Below are 23,909 nucleotides of genomic sequence, written 5' to 3' on the forward strand. Positions count from 1 at the left end.
GCAAGGAGGGTGAAGTGGACACAAGTGGGGACTTGAACCGGCAACGACTGTAATCTATGGTAAGGATAAGCGGAGTTTTCTTTCATCAACTTGTTACCCTGCTCCATTGCATAGCTTCTTCTTCAGAAACCAAGACTTTTAGGGTCAGTTAGCTCTGTCTCCTCACAACTTTTCTACAGCCTAATGAAATTGGGACGACCTTTTGTCCCAGTTGATCAGAAAAGGTACATTCGGTTCATCTGCAACTAGGAGGTTATAACTGGTGAACTGTAAATTAGATCCATGTGACATTAACATTGTCACATGGGATCTAAATACTCACTCTAGTGATAATATCGGTTCTAGTGTGATCGAGCTATCAGCCAATTTCTAAGATTCACCATCCTTAAAGACCACTTAGGTTTGTTGATACAGGCTGAAGTAAAATTAGCCCACAGAACAAACTTGAAACTCAAATTTGAGATCTCTGTGCAAAAAAGAATTTCATTACCGGTTTCACTTTAAAATCATTTCCTGTGGCTCTCTAGCTATGAAGAGCAGCCGGAAAGGAACAAGAAATCATTGGAGCTAAAGACTCCATTCAGTCACACCTGAGCTGAGGTAGCCTCTCCACAACTGATTGCTATTTCTTTTCTATCAGGGTCATTTCAAAAGTGGTACTGAAGCCTGAAGTCATATGGTAGCCCGCATCACTCTCCTACACTCACTCTTGTCACACATAGAAGCCAGTGCTGGCTGGCAGAGGGAAAATGACTTTTCATTTTGATTTTTTCTTTTCTTTTGCATACACTTTGTGCTTTCTATAAAAATTAGCCGTCCAACGCTGTAGGGAAAACAGCAACATTACCCAACTTAATGGCAGCAATACAAGCAAATTTGTGTTTGATAATCATCTCATTACTTTTCTTTCAGTCGACATCGAAGTGTGGTCGAGAACTGTAAAAATTCCCTCGCCGATTACTGGCGTTATGAGTTTGGTTTTTTTTTTCCCCTTTTGTTTTCGTTATTTTATTTTCTATTTTTTCCCAGCTGTCATTGGGTGATGGCTGAAATGAGAAGTCAGCCGGAGAGATGGATCTTAATGTACTACATGGGTAATGAGGAGTAAACAGGGGCTGAGGCAAAGCGAGTGCTAATAGAGTAACACCAGTGGCCAAGGCTACTCTCCGTGCCATTTGTTCAAGCTTTTATGAAGCGTAAAACCTCGTTGGAAGGTGTTAGACGGGAGCTGTTGACTCCTTAGCCTCATGTAGTGTTCAATCACAGGGGACTGGTGCAAGCGGAGGCTGTAAATCTTAAAAAATATCCAATCATTAGCTTAACCTAAGTAACTGTGCAGCTGCACCGCAATGTCAGGTCATTCCTTAAGTCTGTTAATGGGTGGATAGAGGAGTCACTGTCACACATTCAAATAGTGTCGTTCCCTTTCTCTTTTGTGATCTTGCCCCCCCACCCCACCCCACACACACACACAGAGCAATCCTGAAAGCAACGGTTCTGCCACCAAACACTCCCCCATCGGTTTTAATTCATTTGCACCCTTTTTTTTAATTTAATTTGAGGAGTTCTATTATTAATAGCCTAAGCCCCAAAGCACTTTACACAAAAGGGGAGGATACTCTCTGACCTCAGCCGTATTATACCACACAGCATGTGGCGGCGACTCTAATTCACAAAGCAAATAGCAATGATTATATGAAGGCAGTAACGTTTCCATCCAACTGTTGTGTGAATTTTGAGCGAAGCTGTAAAAATGTTGTAAAAAAGAAAAAGCGAATTAGGCGTCCACGGGTTTGGAAGCAAATCAACTAGTCTTTGCTTGGCATGATTTTGTGAGTTGTTGACATTACGCGTAGCTGTAATAAACAAGATGGAGCATGGATCAAGCAGCTCAGATCAGAAAAATGGGAAGAGTCTTCCCTTTCATGCTGAAGGTTTGGACTTTGATATGTTTTGGGGTTTTGCGCCTACATTAAGGCACAGACCCACCACCCGTGGATGGGAACGATCGCAACGTCATGACTTACTCGGCAAACGTGTTTCCTTCTCCTGTTTAGCGCATCGAGTCTTTTTCGGAAAGTCCAAAAACCACCTCGAGCGAGCGTAAAAAAAACCTTTTTGCGAGATTGAGGGAGTTATTTTGAATTTTGCCGTTTCCATCTAGATTTTCTGATGAAATGGATAAAACCTGATGGAATCTCATGAGGCGCAGCAGGTCTTCAGTTGTTCTCTCCTCACAATGTAAAGAAGAATTATTTAATCTTGGATGTAGGAAGCACCTGTTGGGATTTGTTACTATTACCACGTTTGTACTCGTAACATAAAAAAGCAACAACCTACTAACTTGTAGATTACGGAATATTTACAACAGGATGAATCACTTTTGTGAGATTCATAACCGTTTGTTGTTTTTTGTGGAGTTTTTTTTAATTTTACTGATGGTATTACCATGAAACAGAAGACTAAGGTAAAAAATCATATTTGCTAGCGTTACCTCAGCCCTGAGCCTTTCATTCAGCCAAAAGGAGTTGTCATTTAAATATTCCACAGCAAAGCTCTTTCAAAAAGCTAATCCATCACTAGTTTTCTGAATAAAAACAGACGGTGCCAACGTATGGCTCGTAAACGTCATCAAGCATGCTAAAAAAACATTGACATACATGGTATGCATGCTTAAAAGCGACGCATAAAAAACTAACAAACTAAGCATTACTCTTATTTTACTCTTTTAACAATAATATTAGAAAATGCAATACTCTGGAACAGTTTGTGATGAATATAATTTTTATGGCCAAAAACGGCCACAGACTTACATTTATGAGTATATTTGCACATGCAGCTCACACCTTCTTCGTTCTTATTTCAAATGTGGCCCTTAAAAAAACTCCGTGCTTAAAGCTCCAGAGGGCCACAGGAGGAACGGCTCACAACTACAGAGGAGGGGACATAAATGAAATGGGATTAGACCGAAGAGAGTCTTCTGCCTGAGAGTAGAACATCATGGGCTGACAGTTATTCGCTAATCAATTATTAAGGGCACCTCAGATTTAAGGCCACATCAGGGCTTCCAAGGATTCCACTGGCAGACAAATCAAAGCGTCAGCCGCTGGAGGAGATCATCCTGGGAATAACGTCGGTGCCTCGACAGAACGTCGAGCCAAAAGTCACATCCGGTCTGTTTGAGCAAAGGAGGACAATAATGGAGTTCCTTGTGAGATCTCCCTTGTCTACGCTAATCAAAGGGGACAAATATGAATAAGTAAAATCTGCTATTAAGGGGAAATAAAGAAACTTTCTTTAAAAGCTTCCGTCAGCGCCGGCGGAACTCTGGCTCACCCATGTGTGGCACGCAGAGCAAAGCGGGAGGATGCAGATTGTAAACCATAAATTTGAGCTGTTGACAGAGGGAGTGGAGGAACATCAGTTCCTGCTGTTGTTTCTGCAATTCTCCGTCACGTTTTACTCCTCATTTTCCGCGCCTTACCCATCCGTGGTTCTCTGAGGGGGAATGTCGGGCTGACAAGAGGCAGAGGAAAGATGACACAAGGCAAAACTCTGCCTTTTTCCTCTCCGTTTCTACTGTCATCTCGACTTTCTTTTGTTTTGCGTCTTCATCTCCCTGTTAGGGCAGAGCCACTTGTTTCCCCCGTTTGTCGTGCGCAGCTGTGCGCTTGCATAAAGAGGGGAACAGTGTCCAGCAGCGGAACAGCTTGCAGACGGCTACAGAGGAGGCCGTACACATCACTTCAAGGACACGTCACACTCTGCCATGCTTCTCAAGGACTGTGGGGAGCAAGCCACTTCAGATCCGAGGAGCTGCTGCGTCTCGTTTGAAAGGGAATCTGGGAAAGGCACTCATTCTGCTGAAGGCAAGCCAGGCGTCGACAAAGTAAAGACAGCGCAGTGGCAATCAAATGACAGGGGATTGAAAGCGCTCGGCGCCGGGGTATGTGCATGTTAAAGGCGCGCGTCTTTGTGTTTGTTTCAATTTATTTACATGTGTCTACCCAAATATAATCTGGAAACAGTTTCTTGGCTCCGTTTGAATGTGGCTGCCTCCGAGATTGAATACAGCTGTCATTACGAGGTTGTTGTTAGGTATAAGGGTCCCATATCTTTACTTTAGAGAGACTATTTTGGGTCAGAGCCGCCTGTCTTGCCCAGTTTGAAAATAAGTCATATGATTAGTGGTGCGGAAATGGGTGTTTTTTGTTTTGTTTTTTTTTGGTCACATTTAAACTTCACAGCTGGTGTGCCACCCTTCCCACCCTCCACTCATGGAAATGGCCCATTGTTCCATGTTTTCTGCATTTTTGGATTATGGTTTGCACTCTGCTTAGCTAGAATCCCAAAGCCTTAGAAATGTCTCTTCTCTTCTTGTTTTCCTTCATATGATGGGCTGTTACAGGCCCATCATGCCCGAGAGAATGAAGTAAGGTCTACTTCATGCTGTCAGACAGGTTCTATCCACAATGAGAAATAATGTTTCCCTTTTTTGGTCCATTACAGTGACAGTATGTAACTTTATTTAAAAAAAAAAAATAAATAAATATATATATACTGTATGTATGTATGTTTTTATATCTTTTTTTATATCTGCTATAGTGATAACTTTGTCACTATAGCATAAGACAGGTAGTCTAAGGAAAAACGTTTTAGCTCCTCTGCAGGCTCCCAGTGCTAACTGCAGAAATACACTGCTTGGACAGAAACAACCAATCAAAGCCAGGAGGAGGAGCCTAACGCTGTCAATCAGGCCTTCCTCCTGGATCTGATTGGTTGTTTATGACCAGGAACAGTGCATTTTAAAATGCAATGTAGCTTGCATTTTAAATCAAGGTACTATATCGAGCTTGATTTAACAAATTCAAGCTCGATATAGGACCATGATTTTTTTGTAGATTATCTGTCTGAAACTGTACAGTCATGACATAGTGACAGTTTTAAACAAACAAGTAAAAGGCTGACTTTTTTTTTCCTTTTTTTTTTTTACAAAAGCCACATACTGTGGCTTCAATGGTGTTGATTGAAATAATTATTTGAAAACTTTTTTTGTATTTACTTAAACAATCTTATTGTGAGATCAAATGTATTTGGTTATGTGACGCATTTCAGTGTGGCAAAAAGCAAAAGTCTCAAAACACGGTAGTGCTGTTAGTTTCATTAGTGATTAAACGCTGGCCTGTTTGCGTTTTAGAATGTCTAATGGTGGCTATAAACATACCAATCAGGAATCTGTGCTTTTTAAAGAAACCATTGGCCCAGTTTAGTAAATCTACTCTTTCCTCAATGAGCTGCAGTCGTCGCTTTGCCTGTGAATTTGCTATTTGCTTGAACTGCCATGACACTTTGAGAGTCGGGACGTTTCACATTCCCCTTCTGTCATCTGAAAAAAATTCCAGAGCTTTAAATTTTTATACAGAAACATTGTTTTGACTCATATCTAATATAGTATTCATAGAAAAGGTAAGGTCCACTGTTTTATTTTTACATCATAAAATCAAACATCCTGTTTTTCTCGCACTATTTTTTGCCAGTTTTGTCTCACTTAATGGGGTTTTTAGCACACGGGGAAAATAATGTCAGCGGAGTATGCAATTTTGACCAGCAAATGTTTTATTTACAAGTCTCTAGTTGTAGAAGATCACATTTGGCATGTTTCATCACAAGCCATAAATTGTTAAAGCGGTCGGGGAGCTAAACCGCACTGTTTCTCGTAAAGTAAACAAACCCTGGTCAGAAACCAAAAGATTCTAAAGGTTCGGTTCTATTTACTGTCTGATTTAGTCAATATTAAGCAAATATTAAATAATTTCTCCTCTCTGCCGTCTCTCAACAGTCGAGTCAGGACGCTGCAGCTAGGTCAGCGTCGGATGAACTGTCACTCGTTCCCTGGTGATGCATAATCCACTGGTTAGTTAAAGGCACCAGGGCCTTTGAGACAGGCATGAAGTAACTTTTGGGATACAAAGAAGCCAATGCAAAAGCTAAGCAGAAAAAGAAAGTTTTTATCAAAAGTTTTATTGTCAGAGTTTAGCCTAAAGTCTTTTTTTTTTTTTTTACTTTCTTGTTTTGTTTTAGCCTCCCTCCGCACTGGTTAGGTTCAGCTGTCACAAAATATTGAGTGTGGATTTGTTAGTTATATTTCTTTGTTATGCTCAAGAAATAAAATCAAGAATAGAAGTCAGTACAATGATTCTTTTGGAACTGTTGGAAATCGGGTAAAATGTAACGTGAAATCACAGAAAACACATGGAGCAAATGTCGTGTTTGACCTTTTTGTCAAAGGAGTTCAAGGAATGATGCTTGAAGAAGCAGGTGAAAAAATTGGACTATGCATTGCAGAAGCACTAGGGGCAGTAGAACAGTAAAAGGTAAACATATAGAGTGGAAATTCTGTCTGTAGCTGCATAATGTTGTAGGATATATAGCTTGGTTCATGCGATGCTTGAAACAGTCTTGCTCTGTATGTCGATGCTATTGACGCAGCATGAAGTTTTGTATCAATTTAAGCTTTTGTCCAAATAAAAACACTGCGCAAAGTCTATATAAAAAGACTTTTTTTTCTCTTTTCCGAGAAATATAGTTACAACCTTAAGCTGGATCTTGCTTTCAGTTTCAGATCGACTCCTTTTATGACACCTCTGTTGCACCAGCAGCCCAGCAAAAGAAAACCCTCCAGGCCAGCAAAACCGAACCTGCCTCTGGCTACTTGGTGGGAATTAATTCTTCCTATAAGAGGCTGCAATCATCTCTTTCACCAAGCGCATCAACTGTTCTGCCAATTGTGGCTTTGGCAATGCTGCACTGCAGGCCAGCAGAGACAGAGAGTCAGCGCAGTTTCAGCATCAACATCTGGACCAGGACGTTGATGGGATCCCTGGAGAGCCAAAAGGCTGCTTCCAGGTCAGCGTGTTCAAAAACATGTGCTGTTTACTTGCTCCTGTGCTTTAATTTTTTTTTTTATATACGCAGAATATTTACACGCCTTCTTGTTTGAATGCTAATTATATTTGTGTTGTAATTAATTATGGAGCATTATCTGTTAGAAATTTCACATTATTATGTTCCTTATATTGCATAATCTTTCTTTCTTCAGGCACTTTATACTTATACACTATTTGTTCCATTATTTGTTAAATTGCTGCCATTTGGTAGGCATGATCCATTTGCATATCATTACTTATTTTCCACTTATCTACGTTTATTTAAATAAATCCGTTTTACTTGGCTCAAACTAATTTGCAGATGAAGAAATTTTTGTTGCTGTGTCTATGGGTGTCTGAAAGTCATTGATATGGATGTTGCTGTTTCCTATCAGTTTCATTTATTTCACTAATTGCTACTTTTAATGTCTCAATTTTAAATGGGAACCTCCTCAATAGCAATAGCATTTAATTGTTTAGATTTCTCATGTTTCCTTCCTTTTTCCCATTTTGGATCTTTTCTTTGAAAAGCTGGCATGGTGGGTCCAGAAATCCCAACGGATGGATGTTCAGCGTTTTAGTCAAGCAGTACGTACTTCCTCATGACCTTGGCAACTGTGCCTCAAAACTAGTCCGCATTAATAGAACTCTTGTTTGTTTGTCTAGAAAGTCTGGCTTGTTTGGGAAGATGCAAATGCGCATTTGAACTCTGATACAGAAAAAAAAAGGGAAATCTGGTCTACCTACAAACCTACGTCTAACCGTACTTACAGTTCGAATGCATATGTGGATGCAAACCCCTCCAAAAGCCCGAAGCGAACTACAACGCAGGGTATTCGAGCTAAATGAAACCTAAACAAACACGAGAGTCTAACGCTAGCAGGAGAACTGGCTCGTGGTCTTATGCCAAAGACAAAAAAGAAATCCTACAACTGCTAAAATCTGATACTACTCCATTTTTGTTTACATTTTGTGAAGAAGGAATTTGTTCTCACGTCTTCTTCAGAGGTTTTTGTGTTGCTTCCTTCAATGGCTCTTGGTGCAGCGTCACCACAGGCATGGCGGGGGTGCGGGGGGAGGGGGTGTCCAAAGGGTTTGGATTGGTAGACACAGTGCAGTATGACAGTGAACCATACCAGCTGAAAATGTACGAAATGTTGCAATTTTGATCCCCAATCGAACTATCTAACAAACTATAGGTAGTGAAAACACCCTCTACCTTTTCTTGATGCTGTAGGCTAATAGTTTTTTGTCATTGTCATGTCTTTTGAGGAAGGCAGTCTCCATATCCTATCACACTGGATACACCAATACGTTTGTACTAAGTATAGCTGACAGATTGTTTTGTATCCTGCAGTTTTGATCAGTCCAATGGAAGGCAAACACTTAGACATAAAACTCATTTCTAAAACTGACTGACATTCATTGTAACTGCTGTATAATTTATTCCTCTCCATGGCAGAAGGCTTAAAATGCCATGAATCTATTTTAAAAGAGAGAGAGAGAAACAGGGACGACAAACTTCTGTCTTTTATCTGGTTATCTTGGTACACAGAACACAGATACACTGACCTCCTGCACCGACACACGGAGCCAGCCTATTCCCTTCTGATATTGTGAAATTCTATCACACTTCATGGTGATACATTATTAATGAGGCAGACAGCAGGTTCTGAAGGCTCTGTTTCATGATAATCCATGCCGACACCTCCCTCTTCTGCCACACTCCAAACAGCTAAAAGCCAGCCAAGTCACCAGACATTAGACATCCCCCTCATGGAAACAAAACACCGGCTGACACGCCCTTCACTTTGAAATCTTATCTTAGCAAGAAGGAAATCCTACCAAACTTATCAGCGCCATTTATCAAATTCTCCAGCACTCTTATCTCTGAATATTTATCCTTCTCCAGTCCTTTGGTTTACATGATACATTTTCCGCCTGCCTGATCATTTATCCAGTCTCCAAAATCCTGTCACAGACTCATGTTATGCTATCATCCGCCATCTGATTCTGTTTTAGACCGCGTCTGTTTGGATGCGGTGCATCTCTGCCCCCTAGTGGCACAATCCTGCTGCCCAGCGTTTCTTGGAGGACGTCACTGCTTTTCACTTCGTTCTTTGTTTTATCACATTCATTTAAAAGGTGAAGGTTTTATGAAGCTTTCTTAAAATGTTATCATTACAGATTAAGCCTTTACAATAAACTTTCGGGCTGGATAGCTCAGCATCTTTTAATTAAGAGCTCTGACAAGTGGCGAAGGGAACTGATTACTCTTCTGTTCATAGCAGGAGTCTCTTCCTTTATATAACATCAAACAGACTGAGTGGGGGAAAAACAATTTTACTGCGGCTGAGATATTTATTCACACTTCATTTTCTTTCATTTATCCTGCAGACATGTTCATAAGCAAGCAGATGCTCCATGTGAAACCCCCCACCAGTTCAGGGAAACATAGCTGCCATAAAGCTTTTGCTTTGTTTATTTTTGAACTTGAATGCAGACTCTGGTATCTCCAGGAGGACTACTGCTACTCCTGTATGACTGATGTAACATCAACTTCAGGGCAATGATGCTGCAACTAATTACACATCCCAGCCACAGCATGTGGTAAAGCACACAGTTTTCTGTCTGCTCTTCGTAGAAGTCAGGTACGGAGAGCCTACGGACTCAGTGATGAGTCAGTTAACCCAGATATACCGAAGTGAATGTACTTATTTTCTTGTTATATGCAGACGATGGGGATTTTATGGATCTTTGGCGTCCACACTCTCACCACCCACCCACTCACCCACCCCAGCAGGAAATTAGTGGTAAATACACTGAGCTTAAACACTGCAGGGCAATCGTCTTTGGCTCTCTTAACAATCCAGTGTTCAAATGAACTTCAGGATTCAACTGAACATGTCAAAGTCGGAAGAACACTTTGGCCATCAAAGTGTTCGATGCAATTCAATCCAGTGGATTGAACTCAAAACTCTGCGCAGGTCAGTAAGCTCCTTCCACACCGAACTCACTCTGATTTTGCCCTGGTACAAAGACAAGAAGGGTTCATCCCCCAACTACTCCCATACAAAGTTGTTCAAAATGGCAAAACATTAATGGTTTATTCCAGTGAAACCAAAGACCGAACTCCTTCCCAACCGCCCAGCAACATAACACCATCTACACCACCCTCGACAATTACATGTCCAGACAGAGAGGTTTGATTCTTCACTCTTTATAAAAGCTGTGGGAGAGTTTATAAAGCTCAGTATGTGCTGAGCTTATACGATGGACCCATGAAGTCTGGAAGTCTGTAGCCACTGACTGCAGAAAGCTGGTAACCTCTGTTTGATACTTAAAGTCATGGCCGATTATGGATTATTTCAAAGCTTTTTAAATGCTTACATGAACAGCAGAAACACTACACTAAAAGGGTAGTGTTAAGCCCATTTAACACTGCCCTTGTTTTTTTTCTGAACATGACAGGTTAGATTCTAGCAGCAGTCAACTCTAGGATCCAATTTAACCCCAAATACCTAGATGGACCCAGGTTTAAAAATCATTTGATTATTTTTTGTGGGATAACAAAGGGACTACTGGAACAGAGATTGTACACGTGTAAAGCAGACATGCTAGTTTTGCTGGTTTGTTGAGTGAAATTTGGCACACATATAGACAAATGACTGCTATGTAAATGATTTGATTTGATAGAAACTGATAGAGCAACGTCAGAAACCCTACGTGGTAGAGTAATAGTGTTAGGGACTGTTGCCAGTGTCCAGTAGTCAAAAAACAGATTCAGCAGATTGTGGATCAGTCTTTCTGGAATACAAGTAAATTGTTCAATGAGTCAGTTAAAAGACTTTATGGTTTTTGCAAACAAAAAAGGACACATTAATGATTAGACACATCGCCTTCTTCATCCATCTACTCTATGTCTGCTTATCTTGGCAGGATCGCATGGACTGGTGAGTGTTTCCAACACTAGTTGGCTTAGTGTCAGTATGCACCCTGGACCACTCTCCAGTCAATCACAAGGCAACACAGAGGCAAACATCTATGCATGCACACACCCGCTCCTACTAGCAATTTAGAGAAAACCAGATAACGTGACATGTATATTTCTGGACTGTGTGAGCGTCACATTCTCGTAGACCAGAATTTTAAGAGGTATGTAAGAAGTTCTTTTAAATCTTTCGCTAGCTTCTGTTTTCAATTTTCTTCTCGTGAGTTTCAATGCCTTACCACATACGCATAATTATGATCAAAGTATTCTTGTGAAGGAACGAATAATCAAGGCTTAATCAATCTACCGCTTCCCCCTGCATCGTGGTCCTTCCTTCATTATGAACCACCTGACTCATCGGCTGCTGTGCCACAGTGTGTGTCTGCGGTGTGTGAGGCTTGTTTCTCATCTCTTTAAGCCCATTTAACAGCTCGTTACCCATCCGTGTCTCTCCCCCTCTTTTTTATCTTTTATTCCCCCCTCTGTTCCAGGCTCGCGTCACTCCTTGGTCAGGTTCCATTTTCGCTAATGCAGTGGAAATGAGCCGTGGGGCATTGCGAAACAAAGTGGAGCGGATCAGTGGCGGCTTTTTACCCCGGCACAACACAAACAAGGCTCGACGCACGCAGGTAGCCGGCACCGGAGAAGGGGGACGAGTTCATTGACACAGGCAGATCAGTTGGACAGCCTTTAAAACACACAGGGAGGAGCACCTGAAAACACACAACACCTGATTAAGTCAGGAAGGAGGGGACAACATCTTTATGACTGCCAGTGTCCGGGTGGAACCTAAACACAGAGGAGGACAAGATGGAAGAATCGAGGACATGGATTGCTTTTGTTTCATTTGGTTTGTTGGTGTTTCAATGAGGTTAAGGTCTAGACTTTGACTGGATCTTCACAACACCTTGATCAATTTTCAGCTACATTGTAGACAGAGTTTGGTTACATTTACTCAGTCGCATTTAATCGAGTAACGTAATGGGGGGAAAAAATACTTTGAGTACGGTACTTTTTTTTAACCATACTGTACTTTTTAATTTTACTTGAGTAATTTTATTATGTGGCATTGCTACTCGAGTAAAATGGATTTCTGGATTCTCTACCAAAGGGTGAGTAACTTCACTGAAGGTAGAACAAGCTTGTTTTAAACCAGAAATTCACCAGACACAAACCTGAGGGTATTTTTAGTTTCATATTTAAAGAAACTGATTTTGGAAAATTTTTCTTGAAAATTTGTATCAATTATCTTCATTTTGATCTTTAAAATACCAAAATTTCCACATAACTTAATGTTTTGGTCTGCCTACTGATGTCATTTTGCATAATTTCTAACAGGGATTGTGGATTAGATAATAACTGATGAACAAAAAAAGAACTGTTTTGGGATGGAGCAGCATTAAAAAAAAAGGAGTGGCAGTAGTCCAAACCTGTAGTTGTATAAAAACTTTATTGCACAAGCATCAAAATCAGCATGAGTAAATCAACTAGTCGGACCTCAAACATTTGATTTGGGTTACAGCAAAGTTTCGGTTCAAAGAGTTTAAAGGCTGGCGTCCAGATTCTGCTCGGGATCACGGGAGTGCATCAGGAGGAAAAGACGTTTGGAAAGCTCCGGACCGACCCGTCGGGTTGTGGAGGTGACGCCTTCTCCTCTGCGGATCAGAAGGTCAGACAGAAGAGAGAGCTTCTCGTTCTCGGTCCTGCACTGGCTGTAAGCCTGTGAACACACAGGGAGATTATTAGCTTTCAGAAAGGATATCTTGGAGGTTACAGTTACATAAAGGTCACATGGGCAATTTTATATTGTCACAAGAAAAATAAAGAACATCACAAATGTGACACAGAACTATTTTTATTTCATAGCTCAAGGATGAGGACGTGTTAAGCTTTAAAAATATTTTTTATATTTTTCCAACCAGCTGAAGGAAACGCAGAGTGAGCTATGGAATCATACGCCGTAAAAGCTCCAAATCATTATTTTTGAAACAGGACTTCAGCTTCACAGAATGAAATCCACCAATGCAAACAAAATTCTAAAACAATTGTTTTTACAAAGCATCTTCAGGTATTTCATAAAATAATTGTGCATCCTATTTATGATTTGTTGACTGAACAGCCTCCCGGATCCCATGTTGTGCCAGCAGATGTAAATTAATTCAAATGTAAAAAGTTTTTCACCGAAGCAATCTTACATTACTGCTTTTCCAAGTTGGTTCACATTGCAGACATTAGCTCTACCTAGACTGGGAAGATACTGACTCCTAACAACTACTTTAAAGAACCCAACACAAAACATCTGAACTATAGAGTAATGAGAGTCAACTTTCATTTCAGTATTGTCCTGCTTTTTATAAACTTTGTACTTCAGCTATTGATTGCATTGAGAAAACACAAGAATTGGCAACCTGGGAATGTTTTATCTGCTCTAATTGCTACGCTGAATGCCCACTGTAGCAGATAATAAGTATCATTTGGCATTTGGAAGAATGCTTTTGTTTGTTTGTTTGTTGAAAAACATTTACATATCTGCTCATCTCAGGCAAATTACCTGCAGATTTGTTGTGGAAAAGCTTCATATCTGCATTTTTTTTTGTTAATCCCAAACTGCAACAAGCAGGAAGGACGCCTAGATTATATCTTCCTAAATGACAAAAATTTTTTTTACTCTTCTCAGTATAAAAACCAGAGGAAGATTTAATTAATATTAGCAATGGCTGCATGTAAAAGTGGTTGCAAAGACTGAATCTGAGCCTGTTGAAATGCTTGAGAGGTGAATGCATACCTTCTTGAGCAGCTGCGGGGAAGGATAAGCTGCCAAGATGGCAGCCGCCACGTCTGAGCTCACTCTGTTGAACTGCTGGATCTGTCTCTTCCACGCCTGCAGCAGGCCCTTCCCAGCTTTGTCCACCCGCTGGCCTCCCGCCCACTCGCTCTCCAGGTAAAAGGAGAAGCCGGTCTGCTCTCGCGCTCGCCTGAAAACAACCGAGAGGAGTGTGGGAAGTGACCGTGTGATCCGGCAGAGGCGGCGCAGGGCCCGAGATGCGATGAGCAAAAAGGGCTCCGGATTGCTCACTTGAAAGGGGCCTCGGCGACCGCTTTGGTCGTCATGGTGATGTGGTCGGAGAACTCCTTCCAGGTAGATAAGAAGCGGACGGAGACGCCGGTGTGAAGCTGGAGGTGGACCACAGCCTGATGGGATTTTGCACGAGGATCGGTGAAGATAGTAAAACGCCTAATTTCCTTCTTGAGAACAAAACTCCATATAGATATGATTTAAAAAATAACATTGGTAGATTTTCACATTAGTGCTGTAAATTATTCTTGACAAAGGCAATCAGAAGACTGTTTATACTCTTCTGCAGGGGTGCGTCTAATTTTTTTATTTTTTTTTTTGTAGCAGGGCGGCACACAAAAATTACAATTTCACCTAAATGTACTTAAGGTTTAAATTACAATGACCAATGGGCCAAAATTTGGATAACAAATATATTTATTTACCCAAACAAAACATATGGATCTGTTTAGCATGAGAAAACTATGCAGTAGAATTGTTTGTTACAGTGGCAGAGGGCACAGGCTAATTTTACTAGTCAAACAATTAGCCTGTTTAGCTTAGTTTAGCCCTAAAAACATTATTTTTAGGACTGCTATGCCAACTCTGTTCAACTTAATGAACATTTTTTGACAAAGTCAACATTTTTTAACGGTTATAGACTACAAATGGCAAACAACTGTTTAAATACTCCCGATTCTCTTTTATACAGTAATCTGATGCTGGTTTTTCTTATCATTAAAGATCATATACATCAACCTGCCAATGGGACAAGGGATGAAAATTAGCTACTTGGCTATAATCTCACATATTTCCATGTAAGTGTTACTTAACATGAGAGGTCTCATTTTCTAAAAGTAAACTTGAAACAACACAAAATTATTTATTTTCAGTTGTAAAAGAGCAAAAGGGGAGTTTTGTCATCTACTGACTTGCAGTGTGGACAAAATGCTAATCTCTCTATGACAGGGGTGGGCAATCCTGGTCCTCGAGGGCCGGTGTCCTGCAACTCTTAGATGTCTCCCTGGTCCAACACACCTGAATCCAACAGCTGAATCACCTCCTAAGTGCAGTCAAGTTCTCCAGAGTCCTGCTAACCAGTGTTGTATAAAGTACTGAAATCTCAGAGTCAAGTAAAAGTACAAGTACCTCTCCAAAATATGACTTTGGTAAAAGTCGAAGTCACTGACTGAAATGTTACTTGAGTAAAAGTCTTAAAGTATTTGAAACTTCTTGTACTTAAGTATGGAAATTACTGTAAAAATGGATGTACTCAAGTAATGTAATGAAAAGTACAAGTAAAAAGTAAAACAAAGCAAATGCAGTTTGAATGACATTTTTTATATTTTGGTAAACTTATCAAATACACTTAAAATAATGTACCCAACCAAGTGCAGGCAAAATTAAACCTGCTAATAGATATACCTGCAGGCATCATTTAGTTAAGAAAATTAGGTGCTTTACCTATAGCACAAGGTTAACTTAACCTGCTTTACAACTGAACCAGCTTCTTAGTATACCCTCCAGGACAGAAAATACAAAGTTTTTGTAAGCCTTAAGTTTTCCCTTCAAGTAAGGTCAGTGCTGAAAATGAGAAAAATAAATAGTACAGAAAATGCGGCCAACATGAAGAAAAAGAGCTGTTACGATTACTCTACTTCACAAATCAGTGAATCAGTCAATGCTACTGTCAGTAGGTGGTGCACACAACTGGTCATTATGCAAAAGAAAAAAAGAATTGGGAGGGAAATGCAGCTTATTGGCATCTGTAAACCTGGTTTTGAACTTGCATGCCTTTCCTATATTCGTTAAATTTAGTCTAAATTGCTATTGCTATGGCTTCTGTCCCCCCTTGAACAGAGGAGTCTAGGTAGCCTGCTACAGTCAACATTAGGCCTAAGCTAAATACACCACGTGTGGAACTGAAACAATGCCAAACAAAGTTCATTTATGGTCAAGATTTCACAATACAGTAGTGCCTAGTGACCAAGCTATAGTTACTGAAACAGGAGGATTATAACCATTTCATAAGAAGTTACCTCGATGTGTTTCTTCAAGTTGGACGGGGAGTTTTTGTAAGATAGAATTTCCATGTGACTGCTACTGATTGCGAGACTTGCTTTGTGTTTAATGGGAGAAGCGAAACAGGTGTATCCTAATTAAAAGTAAAGAAATCAAGAAATGGCAAAAAATGTGGAATGAAGATAAGAAAGGAAGAAGATTATATGAAGTACAAAAGTCAGTTTGAATTCGAAGCATTAATGAACGAAACAGAAGAGAAGAAATAATAATTAGTAGATTAAGAGTAGGTCATACCTACTTAAATGACATGCTTTATAAAATAGGGAGGAAAAATAATGATAAATGTGAGAGATGTGGAGAGAAAGAAAATGTAGAACACATATTGATGAACTGTAAGTCAAATGAACTCGAAAGGGAAGAATTAAAGAGAATAGTTAGAAATATGGGGCATGAATGGAATCTTAAAGGTATATTAGGAAATGAAGGAAACATAACAGATATTCACAAATTAAGGAAAGCATTGTTTATTTATCTTAAGAATACAAAATTAAAAAGTAGAATTTAATAGATATGAAGTAATGCTTCTACACACTCATGTACAGTAGGTGGCGGTATGCACCTTAAAGTTGCTTGTGATCCGCCATAATAGAAAAGAAGAAGAAGAAGAAGTATCCTATTGGTGGTGATGAACAAGCCCAGGCAAGCAGGCTACGGACTTTGTTCGGTAGCCTACTTGCTACTTGCTAATCAGTAGGTGGGGTCAAAACACTTGCGTTTCTCTCTCTCGCTTTTTTGTAACGAGTAACTAAACCACACATTGAAAATGTATCGGAGTAAAAGTACGCAATTAAGTTCGGAAATATAGTGAAGTAAAAGTGAAAGTCATCAAAAATTTTCATACTCCAGGAAAGTATGAAGTACTCCAAAATATACTTAAGTAAAGTAGTGAAGTATTTTTACTTCGTTACTATACAACACTGCTGCTAACGACCTCATTATTTGACTCAGGTGTGTTGAAGTAGAGATGCATCTAAAAGTTGCAGGACACCGGCCCTCGAGGACCAGGAGTGCCCACCCCTGCTCTATGATATACGATAACAAAAGTTGGGGGCTCGTCCAGGAAGGCAACTCATAGAAAACTTTATGTGCTACCTGAAGCGATATGTTTTTAAAGTAAATTTGCAGTGCTTGTACATTTTGTTGAATTGAATCATACCATTTCCTGAATTGTTGATGCAAGATCATCCAGAAATGTTGGACAAAAATCTTATAAACCAAAATTCTGTTGAGGTGAATGTAAACAAAACAAATTTAGCTATGAGCTACAAAATGGAGGTCTGTTATGGCAGGCTCGTCGAAAGTTAAATAGACATCCCTGTTCAATGTTTGTGATGATTCCATTGCAACAGGAAGTGTTAAGATTAGATGTTTATGCGGTTTCTCTTCATATGTCGTGACGCTGGTTGCTACAAAGATTTAGAACATCAGAAGCTTGGATCACAAAAACTAGTTTTCCAGGCAACCTACTGAGGGACGTTTAAACAATTGTGTGGCTAATTTTACCCTTGAGTCGATATGATTGTGGCTGGTGTTTACTGGGACCAATTTAACACTTTTTGATTATTTTTCCCTCACCCCAGCCAGCAAATGTGATTATCTAATCACCATCAAATGAGTGCCTTCATTTATTAACCCCCTGAAGATCAGAAGATTGATTAAATAAAATCAGCTACATAGTGAGGAACACTTTCCGCTTTTGTGTTGTATTAATAAACCAAAAACATCCCACAAGTGTAAACTGTTGAAAAATGCAGAAGCCATTATAGATAAGGGAGACGTAGGCTTGTGTTTTAATTAAAACAAGCAATGCAATTCATTTGACCAATTTTAATAAACAAATGTATTAATTTATGAGTGTAAATGCTTTCGTAAAGTAGCATCAATTAAGACGTTCAACTGTTTTAAACCGCGGGGGGGCGGATTTCTGTGTCTTTTGGTTAAATTGAAATTGATTTCTGCTGTTGATGCATTACTAAAGTGCCTATTAAATTTATGAGAACAAAATTTATATTGTGAATTCTCATTTATTTTTTTTAAGGTTCTGCAATAAAAAAAAAAAAAAAAACACCGGAATAAAACATACAATGAATACCACTCATCTACATAAAATTTAAAACAGATTAGAAATAGAACGATGAGATATTATCTTGCTGGAGCCTTCTCACATAGAAAAATTGAATACATTTTTTATCAAAGTTGAAAATGATTTTTTTTCATATAAAAGTTGATGTATAGTACATAACAAAATAACCATATTTAAAATAATTACCTATATATACTGGTCTGTATTAAAGCATTTTCCTGCCCATTATAACACCACACACTGAACTTAACCCAACACTGTAGGATGCAGGTTTCTTACTGTATTAAACTTTAAATGTCGTGATTAACTCCAGTGTTCGGCTCTTTCTTTTTACTGGTTTTGTCCACCTGTTTTTTCTCTCCTGGAGCAGATTATATAATAAACCATGCAACGATGTGCAGCAACACAGATGTCTGCAGCTGACTGACAAAAATGTATAAATAAATAAATAGCCGGATGACGCAAAAGCAATGCAGGTGCTACTCAACAAACTTCAAAACCACGCAACTTCAAAAGGAGGAGGCAAAAAAAAAAAAAAACCTCTTCATTGACGATGGGTTATTTAAGACTTTTAGTGCTGCATTTGTTTTCAAGGTAATTTTTTTTTAAAAGCCTGTTTTTGTTTTTCCTTCTCGTCTCAATTTATGCATCGTTATTATTCAGTATCCTATCGGAGGTGGGAAGCGGATGACCAACCTACCTCCTCCACTTCAACTCTGGACACCTCCGGCAGCTTCTCGGCGTGACCGTTCCTCCGTTTTTTCTTCTCTTTTCCTCCTCCTGCCTCTTCCCCAGCCACAGCCGCTCTGAGCCTCTTCTGGCTCTGAGACTTTCGGGCCCTGAGAACATCAAGGTGAGCTTTACTTTTATGATTGACGGGACCCCCTACGCAGCCAGCGTTCTGTAAATGATTCATAGTAGTAACACCGATGTAGTGATGCGAGTGGCCAAACAAGAGAGCCAGCGCCGATTTCTGATTTTCGTAAAAGGTGCCTGTTGATTCTGCTTTTGACCTCCACTGTTTTTAATTATTTTTCTTCAAATAATCCTAATATAAAGAAACTCATTTGCCTTTGTTTTAAGTTAACGGCTACATGAAGGGATTACAATTGAAGCATCAGACACAACTAGTTATTTAATTCTTTTCTCCTCTAATGTCAAAAGTTATTTGGTGATGCATTTACAGACCAAAATAAAAAGTGGGGGCTTTCAGTTTTGATGCATTTCCGGGCACATTTCAATCAGTTGCCACTTCACTAGTAGATCACTAAACTGTAGTCAGCAATTCTAAAGTCTTTTGGATGGAAAACATGACAGATGTCGGCATCTAATGAAAAGCTGCTGATTCAGAAACTGAATCAATCAAATTTTATTTGTATAACACATTTTAACAGCAAGGGGTTTCAAAGTGCTTTACATCATAAACACAAAAACACAAAATCATGCAACATTAACTCAACAATCAAAACATTACATTAAGTCAAGTGGCATCATGAAATTCATAATTGATTACGTTTCAAATACAACTCTAAACAGGTGGGTTTTTAGTCGAGATTTAAAGGAAGTCAGTGTTTCAGCTGTTTTACAGTTTTCTCAAGGTATGGCTATTTAGCATTAAACAGTTAAACTTGTACAAAACCCTACTTTGCTGATAAATTAGCAATGGCCGTTTCAGTCATTTCAATCTAATCCAGATTGACTATGTTCAGATCCAGCTAAACAAACAACAACAAAAAAAACTACAATTCTTGCTAGGTTTAGGATTTTTTAACTACAAATGGTTAAAAAACAAATCCATATACAGTTTGGTGAGTCTTTCGCTATTTCAATTCAATGTAGGATAATCTTGCCGAGGTCAGACAAATATTTATGAAGAATGGATTTTAGATACCAGATTATTTTTAAAAAACTAAATAAATGAAGTAATGAAATTAGCTTTTACAGCTTGCTAAATGACAGACTGCAAGTCAGACGGTAACTTTTGCACTCTAAGAAAAACAACAGCTTAGGCGAATTTAAACCACATTTTTAGAGAAAAGTTAAATGGCCATGAACGCCTCAGCAAAATCTGGCAGGATTGTTTTATCCGTTTCTTATAAGTGAAAATTTTTCCACTTGTCTTTCCTTTCTGTGCTAGGTGCCTTTTTGCTCGACTCCGAAACGAGAACGTCTTTCTGATTCTCCAACGTGGTGGATGACTCTGAATGCCGTCTGCTACTTTTAGTTTATGGAAAACTGGCTGATAAACTGGGCAAACAGAGAAAATGCCAATCTCCTTGAAGCAATCCACCGAGTTCGAATGAATAAAAACGACGTACGGCCGTCACAAAGGAGTCTCTGGTTTAATAAGACTCCTTCGTCCTCTGAAGCGTTCTCACCTGAAATAGCTCTCCAGCTCGACGACTGCCAGGCTGAGCCGTTTGTCAGGGTGACGCCTCTGCTGCTCCCGGACCCACGATGTGAGGGTGGGGCTGCAGGCTGGCCCGCTGTGCCTCTCCTCCTGGGTTACACAGGCAGAGGGAGATACTCGTTTCAGGTCAAGCTTCTCCAAACAGAAACAGACAGATAAAAACAGATAGAACCCAGGCTTATCTAGAAAAACTGCTGCTCTTGGGAGATACTTACAGCTTCTACCGGTGAGCTTACAGCCTTGCTTAGAATGTTAAAGCTTGTTTTGAAGGGTTTATTTTTGTGTAATAATCTTAGAATGTTTTCAAAAATTCTTCTGCTTGGCTTCCAGCTGAAAGTTTCCGGAAGGGTTTTTTTTTTTGGAAATTTCTCAACGACGTTTTGCAAGTCCGACCGGCGACTCACTTGGACGTAGTTGTGAATCAGAGTGACGAAGTCTTCCACCATCATCTGCATCACCACGTGGGGCTCTGGAGCGCGCGCCGCATCGTTCTGCTGAAACAGCGGGAGCACATTTATCATGATAATAATACAACTTTATTCAAAAATGGACAATGGATGACTGAAACATAAATGTCACCATTTGATTGCAGTACGCCTGACAAGTTGCAAGCTGAGCTGAGACTATAGGGCTGAAACGATTAATCGCGACGAATCGATTATTCAAATAATTGCCAACTAATTTAGTAGTCAATTAATCGTTAACTCAAGAAAAGAAAAAGACTCAAAACAAGGCCATTCGTTGAATTAAATTAATTTCTGCTGAATTTAAAGCAGTAATCATAATCAAAAGTGTACAAAAAAATTAAGATAAAAAAAAAAACATTTGTCTTTAAATATTTTCTACCTAGAACTCCTCAAGTGGCATAGTTTTAGCTGGATCGATTTTTGCAAAACAAATCTCCTATTGAACACCTCTTGCATCCAGTTGTTAATCAATTCATTCAAGAAATAATCAACAGATCAGCCCTACACTGTTAAGTACAAGCTGAACATTTTGGGATGTTGATGTTAGAAGCATTTCTTAAGCTGCAGTTGCATTCTTTGTTACAAATAATCAAGTGTACACAAAAGGAATACTATGTTATTGCATTATAGGCAATATATTGTTTACAAAAGGAAATATAAATTATAAGTGGCTAAAAGAAAAACATTCCCAGATTGTGCCAATTTTTTATTTTTTTTTATCCGATTAATCGTCAGAATAATGGACTAGCCCTAGCTGGGACTGCACTGCATTTTCTTAACTAGACTGGGGGTCGTTTTTTTGAACCTGTGCGCTCGGAGCCTGCCTGGCCCAGGTCACGCTGCGGGGCAGCGGCTGTTTCTCTATGGCGCAGCTACAACCCAGAGCCTGCACAGACGCCAGCAGAGTTCCCCCTCCTTCCAGCTGCAACAGAGCTGCAAAAGAGAAAAATAACTTAGCTGAGCTGCTTTCTAATAAATCTGTAGCTTTTTTTTTTTTTTTTATAGTTTTCTTTCTTCTTTCACCTGGATCAACAGCTACAACCATATGCTTGATGCACTCCTCTGGCCTCAGGGCTTTGGCAGCCTCAACCAGAGCTCTTCTCTCCGCTTTCTGCCTCTCTTGTTCCTGCTTGAGCGCCTCCCTGTCCTGCTGCTGTCTCTCTCTGGCCTGCCGTCTCCTCAGAGCCTCCTCCCTGGAGGCCCGGATCTCCTCCGCCGACCTTTTTGTGGCTTTCGTCCTGGTAGGAGACGCGTCTCCGGTCTCGGATGCGGAGAGATGTCTGAGGGGTAGGTCATCCGCTTCCTCTGGGGTCGACCTTCTCTCCTTATGCAATGCGAGGAGATGCTCTGACTCTGAAGAGCCTTTTTGGTTTCTTTCGGTGAGGACGGCGCTGTCCTGTCTCAATTTCAGCCTCTGTGCCAGGGGGACGTACGCCACGTCGTCGTCAGAATCGCTGCTTATCATCATGACATCAGCCGATCCACCCTTACCGAGAACCGAACTGGAGTAGGCCGCAGTTTTACCATTGAAGTTGTTCACCTCTGGTTTCTTTGGGGCTTTCTGGGAGGCTACATCGGTGCTTGGACGAGGCTGGAGGAAATCAAACACAGGCAGCTCCTCATCTGAGTCACTGCTGCTTCTCAGATCCTCACGTTGAGGGGAATCACTATACATGATGATAGAAAACACAAACTGTCACCATCATCAGTTAGGAAAGTGTGTTTTGTTTGGTTTTGTTTGTCTTTGATTTAAACTCCTCGCCAGACTTCTTTGAAAAATTGTCACATTTAGTGTTTACCAGATGAAAAAGGGGTGAATGGATCCCCTAACAAACAAATAGCTCAAACAACCAACATGTTCCGAGTGTGCTGGTAAATTCGGCAACAACGGGAACACGATTTTGGTTTCAGACAGAGCTTTGCTAGCAGCCCGTTCTGGCTTTGGAAGATAAGGGGGAACCATTACACAAGTTTCTTGGTGTGACGTTATCTGTTGCTGCAGAAATAATTGGATTCCTAACTTCCAGCTACATATTCCAGGCACCTAAAAAAAAGAGTTCACAATAAAGAAAGAAATTACTTCTTAAATTGAGTTTGGCGCAGCATTAAAAATTTCCTTAGGAAGACAAACGATAGATAACACACGGAAAGCCAAGTTCAATTTACCAGACAAAAAGGCAGCCAGCGTCACGCACGCAAACGTCAGATAGCAGGACGTGGCTGCGCTGCCGCTGACAACTTCCACGACAGGAGGATTTCACTACATACTGAACAAACTTCTAACTACAACATGCTATTTGTTTTTGTGGCTACTTACATCATCGTGAGATGCGTGGCGCGTGACGCGATGTTTGATTTTCCCCGGGTTTTGTTGCATTCACTGACAGTCGGACTACAGAGCTTTAAATGATAGGAATTGCGCTCATTATTATTATTTTTTTTTAGATCCGAATTGTTTGGCTCAAATTGCTTAAAAGTGGCGATTTATTCAGTTTTGTTTTGTTTTGTTGTTTTTTTTGTTTAAGAACGAACCCATTAAGAAAAAAAACCATACAGACACTTGTTCCAGTGTTTGTGAAAACTTGAGCTGTAACTCGTGTCACTGTCTGTTACAACACAGTTTTTACTTTTGCATTATTTGAGTTATTACAATAAATGTATACATAGCTCGTCAGTAAGGCATGACAAGAAGAAATATTACTCGTGACAATCATTTCATATCTTGGAAGAGAAGATTACCCACAAAAAGATACAAATTGACAGCATTCCACCTAGCTTGACAAGATTAATTTAAAGTTATTATTTGAGTGATTTATAGATAGCAATTGCCAAAACGATATATAATGTTCATATTATGTTTATGATTAACATAATATGAACGTTTGGTATCATAGT

At 39.9% G+C, this 23,909-nt stretch overlaps 1 protein-coding gene across 3 annotated transcripts; it reads right to left on the bottom strand.

Moving 5' to 3' along the window:
• Window positions 1-12,348: 12,348 nt before the first annotated feature.
• eme1 (essential meiotic structure-specific endonuclease 1) lies at window positions 12,349-23,424 on the bottom strand. Of its 3 annotated transcripts, none has more exons than XM_032575082.1 (9): window positions 23,332-23,424; window positions 22,038-22,681; window positions 21,820-21,947; window positions 20,952-21,038; window positions 20,516-20,637; window positions 18,838-18,976; window positions 13,994-14,109; window positions 13,703-13,892; window positions 12,349-12,637 (listed from the first exon to the last, which is right to left on the bottom strand). In XM_032575082.1, the coding sequence occupies exons 1-9, from the start codon at window positions 23,334-23,336 to the stop codon at window positions 12,461-12,463; spliced, it is 1,608 nt and encodes a 535-aa protein (XP_032430973.1). In that variant the 5' UTR covers window positions 23,337-23,424; the 3' UTR covers window positions 12,349-12,460. The 3 variants fall into 3 exon arrangements, with proteins under 3 accessions (XP_032430973.1, XP_032430972.1, XP_032430974.1); XM_032575081.1 differs by having other exon boundaries at window positions 20,952-21,041; XM_032575083.1 differs by lacking the exon at window positions 23,332-23,424 and adding an exon at window positions 23,181-23,325 and having other exon boundaries at window positions 20,952-21,041.
• Between the last annotated feature and the right edge of the window lie 485 nt (window positions 23,425-23,909).

The sequence above is a fragment of the Xiphophorus hellerii genome, chromosome 10 (assembly GCF_003331165.1).
Source record: "Xiphophorus hellerii strain 12219 chromosome 10, Xiphophorus_hellerii-4.1, whole genome shotgun sequence".
In the NCBI taxonomy this organism is placed as follows: Eukaryota; Metazoa; Chordata; class Actinopteri; order Cyprinodontiformes; family Poeciliidae; genus Xiphophorus; species Xiphophorus hellerii.